We start from the raw sequence: 16324 nt of genomic DNA on the forward strand, positions 1-16324 counted from the left end.
AAAAGTGGGAAAAGAAAGACCACAGTGAAGATTCAGGTTTTGCTTTAATTTGTCACATGTGTGAACTACATGCTCTGTCCGCTAGAGGGCACTAACAAGACACCCATTAGCCGTTAATTGCAGGTTTAGATATCCAATTATTTGGTTTCGCTCTAATTTCAGTTTTTAAATAAAAACAATATAGTAAATTACTCAGAAACTGAGAAAACGGGAGGGTCGGGAGTGATGAATATGATGAATAATAATAGTGCGACTGACTGAAAGGGAGATAAAAAAAAAAGTGAAGACAAAAATAAGAGAAGGAAATTAGCAGCTCTCAATAATAAAACTACACTGGTTTTACGTATAATTACCAAATTCTAAAATGAGTCCAAATTCTTTGTTTTGCAACAATTAAATGTGAAAACATTGGCGTGAAATGGCATAATTTTAATCAGGCATATATCGTGGCAACGCCCAACCGGGGGCCTCGGTGTAGACATCGCCGCGGTGCATCCTGGTTCCTTCCTTTCCATCCCGGGCTCGCTCAGCAATCATGGGTACGTCTGAAAGTTAATCTCAAATACCCCAAAAATGTGACTTCTGTGGGGGGTTTTCACAACAGTGCCGCGTATAAAGGTCTTACGAACAGATTTAAACTCGTTTGTGTCGGTAAAACTCTCCAGATTATTTTAAAAAATCAGTTTTTATGCTGCTTTGAAACCGCAACGTGGAGCGGCCATAACATGTCTGAGCTGCTAGCGGCGTGTTAGCGGCATTAGCTCAGCACACCAAAGGTTCCCGTTACAGTTTAAGCTACCTGTCCCTTATTTTTGTTTTGTACTTGAATCGAAGATTTGCAAATGCCGTTAAAGTGATACCCGGTGGGGGTTAAGTGTCATTTTGAAAGCCGGAGGTTGTCTTTGTGAGAGCACCGAGCTTTAGCCGTTCTCTGCAGTTTTAGCCCAGCGCTTATCCAGCTCTCACTAATTTTGATATGTTGTCAAAATTCTGTTAAGTAAAACTTAACTGAAGCCCTGTCCTCACACTCATGGGAAGGATGCCTGACAAATCAGATTTCTGTTGAATAGGGACTGATAGTGAAATGTTTCTGCCCTGCGAACAGCGGGCTGAACAGTTTTTTATGTACCCACCGAAGAGAAGCATCCGTGTTCCTTTTTGTCTTTCTCGTTAAGGAGTCCGTTTAATTGATCTACAGCATCACTGTGTTTGATCTTTCTCTTTTTTCCCCACAAAGACACTTGTTGTATATTAAAGAGGTGGTTTGATGTTTATTAGAACAGCTTTCTGGGTTTACAACGGTGGCCCTAGTAAGTTGTGATGAAGGGGTGTCTAGACTTTGGCTGCAATCTGTCCCTGGGCCAGACTTTTGACGTGCCTGCTGTATAGGCTCATCCTCATTAACTGATGCACAAATGGGGATATTCTTAAGTTACCCCTAGTAGGTGTCCAAGGGGGAAAGAGTTAAGCATGACTCGGGAAGGTCTGAAGTACCATCTTAATGGTCGTACCCGAGTGTGCTGACTTTGGCTTTTTTCTTCTTTTTTTGCCCTCTTTCAGGAAAGTGTCGTGGTCTGCGTACTGCCAGAAAGCTCCGCAATCACCGGCGTGAGCAGAAATGGCACGACAAACAGTACAAGAAGGCCCACCTGGGCACTGCCCTGAAGGCTAACCCCTTCGGAGGAGCCTCTCACGCCAAGGGGATCGTACTTGAGAAAGTGTAAGTATCACAACAGCAGCTAACACTTGTAATTTAGGAAGATATAAAGTAGTTTTTGGTCTTTTGAGTTCCTCTTTATTAAATCCATAATCAAGGGTGTTTGGGTTTAAGTTAAAGAGCTTTGTACTTTTCCTCTCTGTAGTGGTGTGGAGGCCAAGCAGCCCAACTCTGCCATTAGGAAGTGTGTGAGAGTTCAGCTCATCAAGAACGGCAAGAAGATCACCGCCTTCGTCCCCAATGACGGTTGCCTCAACTTCATCGAGGTAAACGGCAGTGGCGAGTTTATTCTTTAGAGGATTGTTTATGTAGATTCTACAACAGAAACATCGAGCCACCGTGTCCGCAATAGTCCAGTTTATGTGGACTTAAGTGTCTGTGTCTATGAAATGTCTAAGTTGCAGTAAACTACGGATTTTAACTCATTGTAATTTTCTTTTGGGCCCTTAAAAGTTCTTAAATGTATAATTTAGCTCTGTTCTCAATTTTCGCTCTTCTAACCTCTTTTGTTTCTATTTCTTGACCTGCAGGAGAACGACGAGGTTCTGGTGGCAGGTTTCGGACGTAAGGGTCACGCCGTCGGTGACATTCCCGGAGTTCGTTTCAAGGTGGTCAAAGTGGCCAACGTGTCTCTGCTGGCACTCTACAAAGGCAAGAAGGAGAGACCAAGATCATAAACAGTCAACGAATAAAATAAAATAAACACATTTTCAATTACAGCCTGTTTGCTTTGTGTTTTCATTTCACTGTGTTTTTAAGGCACAGTGAGTTAAACTGATGTTTTTGTTACTGTTAAGCAGTGAATCATGCAAACAGTTTTTGCTTGAATTTCAGGTTAAACTACATCAATATTACCAGAAACTGGCTTACGTTTAACATTTAATTCAGGCCAATAATGTCAGTCTTTTCTGTATATATCCTCAAAATAAGGACTTCAAGTAATTTTGTAAGATCTCATTAATGTGAACAGTAGCAAAAACAAGTTTCACATGAACATATTTTTGCGGTTTGGTCGTCATTTTGCACTCACCCTTTCATGTGACGTAAATAATTTAAAATATGTGGGCGACTCAACACACATACAGTCATTAAATACAGGGCTGGGATAATATAAAGGTTCTGACACTGATTTTGAATGTAGACACAGTTATACCTGATCTCAGATCAGAAAGCTGGGTCATAATACTGTGGATCAAAAATAAGTGAAGACATACAGACCTCCCCTTAATGTAAAAAGAACATGTTTTTGGGTTATACTGAGCAAAGTCTTCCAGTGGTTTATCCCCCAAAAGGAGCTTTTGAGTTCAGCAGAAGAAGAAAAAATCTAAAAGTGCTGCACGTTTCACAAAATGATGGCATTTTGTGGCCCAACCTGTGTTATTATTATTTTTAAGTTTTAAAAAAACAGGTTTCCAGTTACTTTGGTACTACGAGTGTTACACAATTAATACAAACAAATCAAAGATATTTTAAGAAGTGAATTTAAAAATAAAAACTACACTTAAAGGTACTTATTCTTTTAAAAATGGTATAAAAGCTGTTTCTATGACTTAATTTCCAAGGAGATAAACTAAAGCTGTATCTGTGCTGTCTGTGGTTTTAGTCTGATACCACTTTGTAACAGCAGATGCTGCAGTGAGTCTGTCATTTTTATTTAAGGAGGTCATTAAAAACACGTTCATTGATGGTGGTGCCCTGGAGAAATGAAATACCTCTTGAGAGAACGAGCTTCAAGCTAAAACAAATTTTTTTAAAAAGAAATGCCTAACGGTAACAGCTCATAACGTCTCAGTAAACACGGTGAAACGCTGCCCTCTGGTGGAAAAAGTTTGAATTACATTTTGCACTGATTAAAATAAATAAAAGTCACATCATGACACCAAGTCGTTTAAACTTCATGGATAACAAGTTGGATCCAGAAACCATTTTGAATCCATGACCACCGCTCTCTCCTTGTCCCTCCTGACTGCTTTGTCTAGTTTTGCTTTATGCTTGCGTCCTTGGCACTAATAGTGTGAGGTGGTGCCTGCAGGCTAGTCCAGCTCCTCCAGTGCCATCAGAAGGTTTACTCTGTCTTCCAGCTGAGTTTTAAGAGTGTGGAGGAGTTACAAGGAGAGCCGGACAGGGCCATAGAAGGTCATCAGCCCAGCAGTGGGACCGGTATCTGCTCCTTTGTGCCAGGTCCGAAAGCAGGAGCACTGCCAGAGCCCTACAAACTGACCTCCAGCTGACAACCTTTAGTGAGGTCTGTGCTCACAGCTCAGCGTCGTGAAGCTCGCCAGGCAGGTCCACAGCTGGAGTCCTGCCACAGTACCAGATATTTGCTCTAAACAATTTGAAGAACACAGCTTAGAACGTTTTCTTTAAAAAAAATAAAAAAGGCAAATCTGAGGTGTGTGTTGGGCTTTTTTAAACTGGGATAATTTGATAACAAAATTCAGGCAAACTCTGATGATTGTGTCAACAGTTTCTTTTTTAATTCTAAATTGTCAACAAAATCAGGCAGACGAGCTGACAATGAGAAGCAGACACCAAACAGACTGGAGGGTGGAGGTGTGTCAGGGTAAACAGCTCTAACCACCCTGCAGTGTCACGCTGTCTGTCTACAGCAGGTAAATATAGTAACTGGTGTCAGATCCCCGTCCTCTCAGCCAGAGTGTTGTAGCTGCACAGAGGAAACATGACAGGCCCTGAGCCTGAGCTTTGCAGGATTGTCACACACGTGAGACGCCTCTGATGCAGATGTGTTAATCTGGTGAGTAAATCGCATGTGTGTATTTGGAGTCATGCTGTATGAACATATATTGTTGAAGGACACAGAAGCTGTGGAGCTTTATCGAGAGAACCCGTGTGGACATAAAGCTCTGGTTTCACAGACCTCCTCCTTCTCCTTCTGCCAGCTTTCAGCAACAACAACTTTGAATCTGCAGGGACTCAGCCAACCCAACACCAAACCACAAGGTAAAGGAAACAGGTGACATCTGATCTGTCAGCTCACAAACCTACAATGAGATGATGGTTTTACTTTAAAGTTTTAAACTGGTCTGGTGAACTCAGGCCTCCTGTCTCCTGAGCATCTTGCTTCACGCTGTAGTACACACTCAGTTCCAGGCTGTTGTTTCAACTCTTGGCTCTCTATGATGTCACAAAGAGCGGGCATCCTTAATATGCTCATCGCAGACACTTCACCTGCTGTGGCTTTTAAACGTAACATTAATGAGGGGCAGCCAATCAGTAGAAACTTGGCTTAAAAGTGGGAAGAGCTAAAACAACTTGTTTCGGTCAGGTGATGACTGGAGGGGATGCACTAAGGCCAAGAAAAGGCTAAACAAAGATTATTTTGATCTGTGAGTGGAGTCCAGAAATAACAATGTGTCTGAAAATGAGCATAATGTGTTGAGTAGCACCAATTTTCAGCTCTCAGGTGACTCAGAAACAAACAAATAAAAAGGAAGGAAATCTGTGTTCCTGAGGACACAGAAGATTATTTTGAACTTTCAAGAACTTCCAGGAATAAAAACACAGACCTGGAACAATCACTCCACAGCACTTCCTGCTGCTTTTTGTTCTGAGTATTTTTCTTAGATAAGAACCTTTAATTTTAGACCACATCAGTTTATGACTATAATGTTTTTTCTCCCATATTTTAACACTTTAGTCACTGAAACTCTGAATATTTTTTCTTGGAATATTAGCCTCCACAGCTCCAATATTATTTTCTTTTGCAATGACCTCCAAAAGATTCCATTGTATAACGTCATTGAATGTCAGTGCTCCTGGGCTCAGGCATATTTTTGCCTTTTACAAACAAAAAACAAAAAACTGGGACTAATGCAGGGTGAAGACAATAATAAAATATAAGACATTTAGCTGTGCCTCAGGTGGTAGAGTGGGTCATCTACCAATTGAAAGGTCAGTGGTTCAGTGGTTCCTCCAGCTGTGTACCAAAGTGTCCCTGTATAAGATGCTGAACCCTAAGTTGCCCTGATGCATTAATCAGACAATTAGAAAGCACTCAGGCATAGATAAAAGTGCTGTATGATCGGATGAATGAGCGCTCCAGTAAAAAGTGCATTGAGTGCTCCGCTGAGTAGAAAGGTACTATATAAATACCATAAATTCCATTTAGCTCACAGACAGACAAAAGCAGGATTCTCAGAAGACAAAATCAATAATTAAACTGAACATTGAGGCCAAACAAAACAAGAAAAATGTAAGGGAAAGCTGAGTTAAAACAACTTTTTGTGGAGAAAAACTCCAGATCAGCCACAGCAGTCGTACCATAAAATCACTGAGATTTATCAGTTTCTCCTTGTGCTGCCACATGCTGCATGAATAAGCAAGCATACAGCTGTTGCTAATAAACAGAAAGGTGAGTGTATGTGAAAGGTTAACACTGTGAAAAAGCTTTAGTTTGACAGTAGACAGATGGATGACCTTCAATAAAAGGTCCACAGCTTGAGTCGAATCTTGCATGTTTTAAATGTAAATGATGATTTATTTATTTATTTTTTATTATTTTACAAAATCAAAGAGCAAAGTGTTTGCTTCTAAATTTCTTGCACTGGTTTCACAGATTAAGTAATCTGATTAAGTTCTCAGAAAAGTAAGCTAGATCCAAGGTCTCCTTAGAGCCATGGCCAAAGGCTCGTCTTTGGTGTCTGGAATGACCTGTGTAGGTTTCTTTCCATTAATATGAACATATGACCTCTTTAATTCAGCAGCCCGGTTTCAACATCAGGAAGTAGAAATTGACTAAATTCTGACCCGATTTAAATACGCAGGATTCACCTGGTCTGACCGCGATCATTTATTCTGGCATCATGGAGCTTGATCGGTTCGGCATTCACGATGAGGATGATGAAGATGATGCAGCCACTCAGTACATGATTGAACAGAGTCTGCTGGAGAGCAACAAGCAGAAGGAGATGCACAGAAACGCCACAACGCGGGAGGACAGGAGGTCAGTCCAGCAGATACCTGGAAAAATCAGATGTTTGCCATGTTTTAAGGAACTTGTTGTGCTCATATTCAGCTTCAGTTTTTTATTTTTGGAATCCTTAATATGCATGATTCACTCTTTAAAATAATACTGAACCACTCAGTTTGCTTTCTGTTTGAAACAAATTTGTTTAAGCAGCTTTCTTGTGATTGATATGTGGCCATATTCAAGATCTGCTCTCTTTGACATCACATAGCGCCAGTAAAAGAAAAAACAGATGGAAACTGAGTGTGGTGGGGTTTTTGTTTTGTTTTGTTCTGTTTTTTCTTTCCAGCAGCTCAGAATCTGCAGACATCAGTAAGATCTTCACTGCTATTAGACAAGGTGAGACAAGATGAACACTTCTGATTTTATTGTTAAATAATAAAAAAAATAAGCTAAAGCTTTGTTTTCTTTTTCAGAACTGGAATAAGAAAAAGACTTTGACATAATGCAGTCTAGCATGTGACTGCTTGAACAACATCAGTGAGCTTAGTTCTTATGCTAAGAATTTGCATCTTCTTCCCTGGCACATAAAAAAAAACATGTGCCACCTCCTCTCCTCACCTCCTGCCTACAGGCCATCACCACTTGGATGACGCTCAATCAGCCCAGTCACAATAAAAGTCAAGTTATTCTCATTAGCTCTGAGGTTTCACTTTCCAACATACACCCTTTTGTTGTCTGTATGGATTGTTGTCAGGTCCATATTTCCCATAATGTTAAAAGTCTCTGAATCATCTTGTCTGCTGATCATTTTACACCTAACCATCCTATCCAGCTTCATGGACTCCCCATTCCCCAACATACCAAGTATCCACCTTTCAGTGATTTGGTTCCTGCATATCTTCATCTTTCTGTTTCTTACGCTCAGCTTGAGCTCTTCTCCTGACTCCTCCTTCTTGCTTCAGACCCAACACAACCTTCTGCACATTGTCTTTAGGACTTATTACCACTTATTACTTATTACCACTTACCATCTGTTTTTAATCATTTCTCCTGTATTTTAAACCTGTTTTAATACTGTCCTTGTTGTTAATTTGGTGCTGCAGATGACTTTGAGTGCTTTAAAGGCACCAGCATTGTTGTTTTGTTCTTCTTCTTCATTTTTCTTTCTATGAGGACATATATTTGTTGAACCACAGTATACTTCACATAAAACAACAAAAAGTGGTTCTGATGTTTACATGCTGCAGACTGAGACTCTGTATGAATGTCCATCCTTGCAGGTAATGAGAAGCTCCTGAAGGATCTGTGTGTCAGACAGAAAGAGAGCTTTTCACTGGCAGACAGCAGAGGCTGGACGCCTCTTCACGAAGCAGCATCTCAGAGCAACCAGAGCATCCTGGAGCTCACGTACAAAGGTTTGTGTCGGCTTCAGTGTATCTGTGCAGATGTGTGGTAAGTGATGATGGCCTTTATTTAAACTAATCTGTCACCTGTTTTCCAGCTTCAGGCCCAGACTCAGTGAAGTGTTGCACGCTGCGAGGTCAGACTCCACTCTTCCTCGCAGTAGAACATGGTCTTATAGAAAATGCCTCCTTCCTCCTCAAACATGGAGCCAGCCCAGACATCCAGGATGACAACCAGGACTCGCCGCTATTTGTGGGTAAGATGCATGGCATTTCCAGACTTCAATACTAAGATCTAACACCGATTCAGACACTAACTCACAGCTTTTTCTGTGATGTTTGTTGTTGTCCGATTCTGCCTGTCTGCAGCGATCCGCTTAGACCGCCTTGACTTGGTGAAGCTGCTGCTCCTGCGTGGCTCCAACGTGCACCAGGAGGGTTGCCATGGCCGTCGGCCCCTCCACGAGGCCTCACGGTTGGGCAGAATGGAGATGGTAAAGGTGCTGCTGGAGGCCGGAGCGAGGCCCGACCCCCGCAGCCACTATGGCCTCACGCCGCTGGCTCTAGCAGCTCAGGAAGGTCACCTAGAGGTGGTGCAGATTCTGCTGAAGAAAGGTGATAGAAGCTTCAACTAGATAATGGTCCATTAGATGCTGGAAAGTCACTGTCAGAGTTAGATTCAGCTGAGAAAGAAACTAATCTTGGGTTAATGAGAAGAAAACACACCATGGCTTTAAAAGCATGTTGCTTGTCCTGCAGGTGCTGACGTCTTCTCTCAGGCACAGGACGAGGCATCCATCATGTATGAAGCATCAGCGTCTGGTAATCCAGCCGTCATCAGCCTCCTGCTGGAATATGGTGCCGATGCCAACGTTGCCAAACACACGGGACACATGCCAATCCACCGTGTCGCTCACCGAGGACACCTGGAGTAAGTGTTCAAATGTCATCTGAAAAAATTTAATAAAGCATGCATTTATGATTATGTAAGCAAAAAACATCTCAGGGTTTCCACATTACAAAGAAATGCTGCTATAAATTATCATAGAAACCACACCTAAGATATAAATCCTTAAAACTATAGAAAAAGCACTGTCACCTCATTGTCTCATAATTGAAAAAACTAAAATAATTATTAATTCACAGAAAAACAAAAACAAGAAACACAGGAAAGTAGAACCAAACTCACATGAGACAAAAGACTATCAAAATAAGACAGGAAATAACACAGAGACAAGACTGGAGGGACAGAATGGGAACACCTAAGGGGGTTATCAAAAACGTATTATCAACTGAAGCAATCAGGCAGCTAAAGGAACAGAAACGGGATCAACACAAACCCCAGGAATGTAAACAGAACACCATAAACAGAAGACTAAATAACACAGGATACAGAACCAAAATACAAGATTATGAAAAATACAAAACAAGACAATCCATAAACATCCCCAAAACTCATAAACCATGGGTCCAAGACCCAAGGTGGTAGTCTTATTTTACTCAGACTGAAGGTTAATGCAGTCATCAGCAACGGTCAGAGAACAGAACAAAAGGCATCCAACATCTAAAGAAGAACTCTTCTTCATATCAAATTCTGACTTTCAAGCTCATTGGAGTTGTACGAACAGAGTGTTTTACCATATTTGCATGTGTGTTTAGACATGTTTCAGTAAATCGCTGCACCTGTTTCCCATTTTAGCAGGTTATGGTAAAGAAGTGAGCGGTGGCTCAAGTCTTTTGCACACTATTTGAACTCGGCAAATAAATCAAAAAGCATGAAAAATGTGTATCTTTGTGTGTTTGCTGTCAGAGCTCTGCAACTACTGCTTCCTGTCACCTCTATGAGGGACATAAATGACAGTGGGATGAGTCCCCTTCACTCAGCTGCTGCAGGAGGACACACAAACTGCATCAAGGTGTGTGTGTGTGTTTATGGGTGTTTCTATAATCAATAAAAGTAGGTGTAAACAGCATGTGTTTGTTGCTCTACCATTTATATAGAGAGATTTCTCCTAAATGAGGGATTGTTGGTGACAATATAACAAAGCAACTTCATTTCATAGTGTGAAATGTCTGGGTCTGTTGGGGCTAAATCATCATGTTAGAATGACTTCTTTTTATTACTCGTGCAAAAGTTCCCAGTTTGGATGTTCCCTCATCTTCAAACTCCTATCAGGTATTGCTGGACGCAGGGTACGACCCCAACTACATGCTCCACCCCTGGGTTCGCCGCAGCTACGATGATGAGAGGAAGTCAGCTCTCTTCTTTGCCGTCTCTAATAATGATATGCCGTCAGCAAAATTGCTGCTGGAGGCCGGAGCCATGACCAACCAGGACCCGGTCAAATGTCTGCAGGTACAAATGCAAGCACAGGTGCTGATCTCAGGGGTGGGGTGGGGGGCATGTGCCCTCCACATGCTTTTTTTTCTCAAATTAAAACATCAAAGAAGCAGCAGAATACCAGCGTGTGTTTATCATGTGGTTTCTTTACATTAGAAAAGGCATTTTCATCATAAATGTATGCAGAAAATGAACAAATTTGCCAGAAATTTATGACACTGACTATCTGAGGATTAAAATTTCCTCCTGGGATGACACCCAGATATCTCACCTAATGTTCTTCCCTAATATGCAAGCAAAACCTCAATTTGTGGATGTGGGCGTGGCTTCCTTAAAGGTTTGGTACAATGTCCTGAGCTGGGTGGTTGAATCTGGGTCTGTTCATCAGGAAAGAAAATAATACCACTGTTTATGATTCAGCGTTCTGTTTTTTTTAGGTTGCACTGCGCATGGGCAACTATGAATTGATGGACCTGTTGCTGCGGTTCGGAGCCAACGTCAACTATTACGCCAGGATAAACACGACTCACTTCCCGTCAGCGCTGCAGTACGCTTTCAAAGACGAGGTGAGCCGCCGTCTTTATTCAGTACATCTCTACTGCAGATTCAACAGCTTCACTCATGTTATCGTGTTTTCATGTCATGTGTGTCAGGTGATTCTCAGGATGCTGTGTAACTATGGTTACAATGTGGAGCGCTGCTTTGACTGTCCCTATGGAAACAAACCCCACATCCCTGAAGACTATGAGGGATGGAGTGACAGTGTGATCAAAGACACCATGGTAATATAAAAGGTGACATGTAGGCTGTACATAAAAGATGGAAGTAAAACCTGCATGTTTCTCTAGGTGAGCCAAGATATTTAAAAATCTCACCACCAAAATAGTCCTATGATCAGTCGAAGTCATCACCAGTGTTAAATGAGATAAAGGTTTCTGACACAACTTCACCTACTAGTTGTGAGAAGTTTATGCACACATCATGGGAATGAATGCCATGGTAATTTCAAGCTTTTCATGATTTCTTTGAACTGTTGTTTTTCCAGGGTGGAATGATTGTACGGCATAAGTCTTTAATGACTTGCACAAGTTTGAATTCATTTTGGATTTTCTCTTATCCACACAGGGTCGAAGTGCACATACAGATTTGAAACTTAATGTTAACCCACTTCATCCATCCCAAAACCATTACTGTCCTTTTGGAAGACTCAATTATGTCCAAGTTTCAACCATCTAGCTCTGTATTAGAGATGGAGTTGAAGAGTGTGAAAGTATTTTTCCCTCTTTATTATTCTGTCCAACAGTCCCAAACCATAAAACTTTTCTCCACAAGGTATTTAGCTTGTCCATGTGGGTAGATACAAATTTCAGTTGAGCTTGAAAGTGTCAATTTTGGCGCAGGGGTTTCTTTCTTGGTTGACAACCTGTCAGCCCATAATTATTTAAAACTCACTTCACTGTGGTCAGTCACGCTAATGTTCTAGCAGTTTTCAGTTCATGGCAGTCTTGAGCCCAGGTGGGCAGTTTGCGTAGGGGAGAGCAGTGTACCATGACTTATGAGATGAATCATCAATTTGAAAATCATGAACACATTTAATGATGACTATTTAAATGACCATGATTTTTACAATCTACAGTAGTTAGTTAACACAATAAAACAAGTCTTTGAGCTTTTCATGTATTTTAAAACTGTTTTTTTTAAGAGACCTGGAATGTAAATGTGCCTGTCTCTAAGCTACTTTGGTCAAGTTTTGTTAAATGAGCTCTAGACTAAATAAAAGAGATGTGACACTTTTCTCTAAAAGGACAGACATTTTAAGGTATATTTTAAAGTATACCCCACACATGTCGTTTTTAAGTGCTGTCTGCAATATATTGCTGATGACCTAAGGCAATAGGCTAAAACGCATGTCAATCAATAAAGTTGTTCTTTATACTACAAGCTGCTGGAACTTCAGCCTCTTTATCATCAGTGAAAACTCCAACCCCAAGCAACTACTAGGTCTATATGTAGATTTTTTCTTTTCTTTTTTTTGTTTAATTGTTCTCCAAGGACACACAAAACGATCAGGAACATGGTACTTTCCACAAAAAGCCAAATTTTCCTTTCTCCAGATCACAGGTTTAAGGTAATCATGACTCAGACGGCAAACCTTCTCTGTTTGTTTTCAGTGATAAAATAAAAGCTCTTCCGTTTGTCCGTCAGCGCAGTTCTGCGAGGTGATCACAGTTTCCTGGCTGAAACACCTGTCGGGCCACGTGGTTCGTGTCCTGCTGGACTACGTGGATCACGTGACCATGTGCTCCAAACTGAAGGCGGTTCTGATGGAGCAGAAGCAGTGGCCGGACATCTGCAGACTGCAAGGTGACTGAAATTAGATGTTGTCTCTTAGCTCAGAGGGAAAATCCTGAACTCACCGATGGCCTTCACTTCCTCCGCTGCTCTCTCAGAAAACACCCGCTGCCTGCAGCATCTCTGCCGTCTGCGAATCCGCCGGAGCCTCGGCCGCCTCCGTCTCCGGTCCCAGGTCTTCATGAGCTTCGTGCCGCTGCCGGAGCGGCTGAAGGACTACATCCTGTACCGGGAGTACAACCTGCTGCGGGGCCGGTGGGGCGGCAATCCGGGCTGATAATTTAGAGGCTAAAAGAGGAGCGTGTTAGGCTGACATACAAATGTGCATATTTTTATTTCACAAAGAAAATGGGGGGAAATTAAGGAGCATGCAAAACATGTGTTTTTGGTAGCGTTCGCAAACACGACAGCTCGAAAAGATGGATTGATTGAAGGTCAAAGGCAACAATTAGGAAATGATGCTGGTGTATTCTTAATATGACGTGTCACCTTTGACCTCTGACCTCACTCTTACATTTCACATCTGCCTTTTTTTCACCTTGACTCTAAAATGTGTTTTAAGAGAAAAAGTGAGTCTAGTTAGTTACAAATATAATGCAGAATAATATTATATAATAAGCTCGAGTTGTTCATGACAAGTCATTTACAAATCAATACAATCATCCATTACCAACTGATGCATAATGTTTTGTTTAATCATTTACATTTAAAAACAACAAACAAACTGAAGATGTAGAACATACTATACTATTCCCTTAAAAGTAAATACTGCCCCGAGAGCCAACTGTGCGAATATGTTATTGTACACATGCACATTTTTAAAATAAAACAAAACATTTGCAGGTTTAAAAATACAAATAAAAAAATTAATGTTTTCTACATCAAAGAAACTAATGTATTATTAAGTCATTTTATAATTATTGTATTTAAGTTTACGTTAGAAAAAATCAAGCACCATCTGGTTTTTGTAAGGTTATTTATTTTGGAAAACAACACGTGGTATCTGCTAAAGAAAGGTGTGATGCAGGTCCCCATTGTCTTTACTGATGCTACACAGGTGTACAGTAAGGTTAGAGATCTGTAGGCTATTGTATTGATAAAACAGCAGTTTCCACAGTGTTTTTAATTAGTTTTAATATTTTTGCATGTCCAAATAATGTGCGGGACTATACAAACACATTACCACATGTCCTGGATATTTACGTTATAATAGCCCGTCAATATAAGATTACATGTTTTATACACATATTGCTTTAAATTGCTAAGTGTAAATGTATAAAATGTGATGTAAGAGTATAAAATTGATGTCAGTATTTAACATGGTGATTTATGACAATGACAGCAAAAATAAACATAATAATGCTGTAATTTGAAAATCTGGTGAAATAAACTGAGTCAGAGATTATATTTTGAAAGGTTTGAGAAAACGACTTGATAAAAACTTTCCATAAGCGGTCTGAGGTCGGCTGAAGGACCTTATGTAACAGCAGATGTGGAGTAGAGGTGACAGGATGTCTCAGAGGTCACAGAGACCAGCACCTGGGATAACCCCTGCTGGGGTGCTTTGGTGAAAAAAGTCTCTCACTTCAGTTAAGAGATTTTTTTCCCCCGCTTGTTTTGGAAATTCTATGTCACACCAGGAAAAAAAAGAAAAAAAAGTCTCATCTAAAGACTGCTCCTGAGTTTGAAGCATCAACACAGGTTTAACTGTAGAAGTTTGGCTGCACAGCTTCTGGACCTGAGAAGTGAAGACAAAGTACCCTAAAACTAAAGCTGTATTATGTTTAATGGCCAGCAGACTTTCCAGCAATCAGTGTAAGTTTCAAGTTTAAAACTTGATTAACACAAAATGATGTTTATTGAATAAATAATGGTATCATCCGGAGTAAAATTGCCTTAAAGCGGGATAAATTTTTTTGGCCCATTCTCTGTAAACCCTGCAGATCAGAAGTTTCTGAAATACTGTCTAGCATCAATAACTATACCATGTTCAAAATCATTTACATCACCTTCAGTGGGTAGTCTGGAGCATGTCTACATGCCTCTGGCTGGTTAGCGGCTAAACAGGTGTACCTAATTAAGTATGTAAATGTAGAAATCTTGCTTTCAGTTGTGGTACATTTGTTTTTTCGGGGAGAGGGTCTCTGATGTTTGCAGAGAATTTGAAGGTTTCTGTCGTTTCTCCATTTCATGCCTTCTTACCCGCTCTGCCCTTCTGCCTGTGACCTGAAAATCTATCTCAAGTACATGATTTTAAAGCAAGTTTTAGCTTCTAAAGTGCACCAACAGAAGACGCACAGGTGCATCTTTTGCTGGAGTGTTTTTACCCTCCATGTTTACAAGAGCAGTGGCACAGTTGGAATGTACAAAGCATGATGAAAGGAGGACTCTTACCCTGCATTTTATTCTACTTACAAATTTAATTAAAAGCAGGGCTAAATATAAGAGTTATATAGGAACATTGTTGCACTCACACACTGTAGTTGGGCTGCACTAAACACCATTATTTGACATAATTTTAAAAAGAGCTTCAAAGTAAGGAATTCGCTTCACTAGGACAATTAAAGGAAACTCCAAGTGTTGTAGCAAGGTGTTAGGCCTTACTGTAGTTGTGGAGATTTTTCCTTTAATTTGTCAATTTTGTGTGTAAGACAGACAGAATATTGCTTTTCAGCCACGTCAGCCTGCCCAATTCTCTATTTTCCATGACTATCAACAGACTCAGCCACTAAAGCTTTTCATTAAATCCCCACTTTTGATTGTTTTTCTTTTTTGGGTCTCATTTATTTAAAGCACCTGTTGCCTCAACCCCTGTTTTCTTTTTACTCTTCCTCCCCTGCTTTCAAGTCCAGGCGGAGGAAATAAGATTTGAGAGGATGAATTGTGGATAAACTGTGACTGGAGGGCATTAAAGTGTGTTTGTTTAGTTGGATCCTGGTCCCAAATGCCCAGAGGTGAATTTTTTCCTTGATTGTTCACTCTGAACTCAGACACTGGATGACATGAGTGAGTCTTTACTTTACTGAGTCTTTTAATTCTGTCACACCGCCCCCCACCCCTCCCCGACTGTGCTTTCAAGAATCACAACACAAGCCCAAAAGCTTCTGGAAAGATTTAATCTCACTTAGTTTCACTGTTCTAAACAAACAGTCAGGATGATGGCAGAGGCAGAGAATGCTGCTAAACAAGTCCGATCAATCACTGAGGCTAATATCCATGATGAAATCTCATGATCTGAGAGGACGCGTGGACCCATCGCCCCTTGAGACTCAGAGACGACTGGAACGAGGGCGGTCTGATGTGGTGGTGAAAACAGACTCAAACAGGAGGGCGTTAATGTGCATGCAGTTCTTCACCAGCTCCCTTAACATGAAGTGAAAGAAACGGAAGATGGCTCTGACACTCACACACACACACCTGAGTGTCCCACAAACAGCTCAGGAGCTCAGCGAGCCGACTCAAGTCTGAAATCTGGTAAATAAATCAGACTTCAGCTGGCTCCAAAAACACTGTTAACAATGCTCCCAACGTCTCTCTCTCTCTCTCTCTCTCACACACACACACACACACACACACACACA

At 40.9% G+C, this 16324-nt stretch overlaps 2 protein-coding genes across 5 annotated transcripts; both read left to right on the plus strand.

Annotated features, from left to right (window-relative positions):
• Positions 1 to 492: 492 nt before the first annotated feature.
• On the plus strand, positions 493 to 2431 carry rps23 (ribosomal protein S23). Its single transcript, XM_085354425.1, has 4 exons — positions 493 to 539; positions 1561 to 1720; positions 1863 to 1983; positions 2248 to 2431. Exons 1-4 carry the CDS (start codon positions 536 to 538, stop codon positions 2392 to 2394), a joined length of 432 nt encoding a protein of 143 aa, XP_085210551.1. The 5' UTR covers positions 493 to 535; the 3' UTR covers positions 2395 to 2431.
• A 1911-nt stretch (positions 2432 to 4342) lies between these two features.
• asb14a (ankyrin repeat and SOCS box containing 14a) lies at positions 4343 to 14715 on the plus strand. Of its 4 annotated transcripts, none has more exons than XM_085353365.1 (14): positions 4343 to 4472; positions 4618 to 4678; positions 6502 to 6680; positions 6994 to 7043; positions 7928 to 8062; positions 8149 to 8307; positions 8420 to 8665; positions 8810 to 8981; positions 9861 to 9966; positions 10227 to 10406; positions 10829 to 10957; positions 11045 to 11173; positions 12602 to 12755; positions 12842 to 14715. In XM_085353365.1, exons 3-14 carry the CDS (start codon positions 6541 to 6543, stop codon positions 13018 to 13020), a joined length of 1779 nt encoding a protein of 592 aa, XP_085209491.1. In that variant the 5' UTR covers positions 4343 to 4472; positions 4618 to 4678; positions 6502 to 6540; the 3' UTR covers positions 13021 to 14715. The 4 variants fall into 4 exon arrangements, with proteins under 4 accessions (XP_085209491.1, XP_085209492.1, XP_085209493.1 ...); XM_085353366.1 differs by having other exon boundaries at positions 6997 to 7043; XM_085353367.1 differs by lacking the exon at positions 12842 to 14715 and having other exon boundaries at positions 12597 to 12755.
• Positions 14716 to 16324: the final 1609 nt, after the last annotated feature.

This window comes from Diplotaxodon limnothrissa, linkage group LG5, assembly GCF_057381915.1.
Source record: "Diplotaxodon limnothrissa isolate DT_005_m linkage group LG5, D_limnothrissa_male_GT1.1, whole genome shotgun sequence".
In the NCBI taxonomy this organism is placed as follows: Eukaryota; Metazoa; Chordata; class Actinopteri; order Cichliformes; family Cichlidae; genus Diplotaxodon; species Diplotaxodon limnothrissa.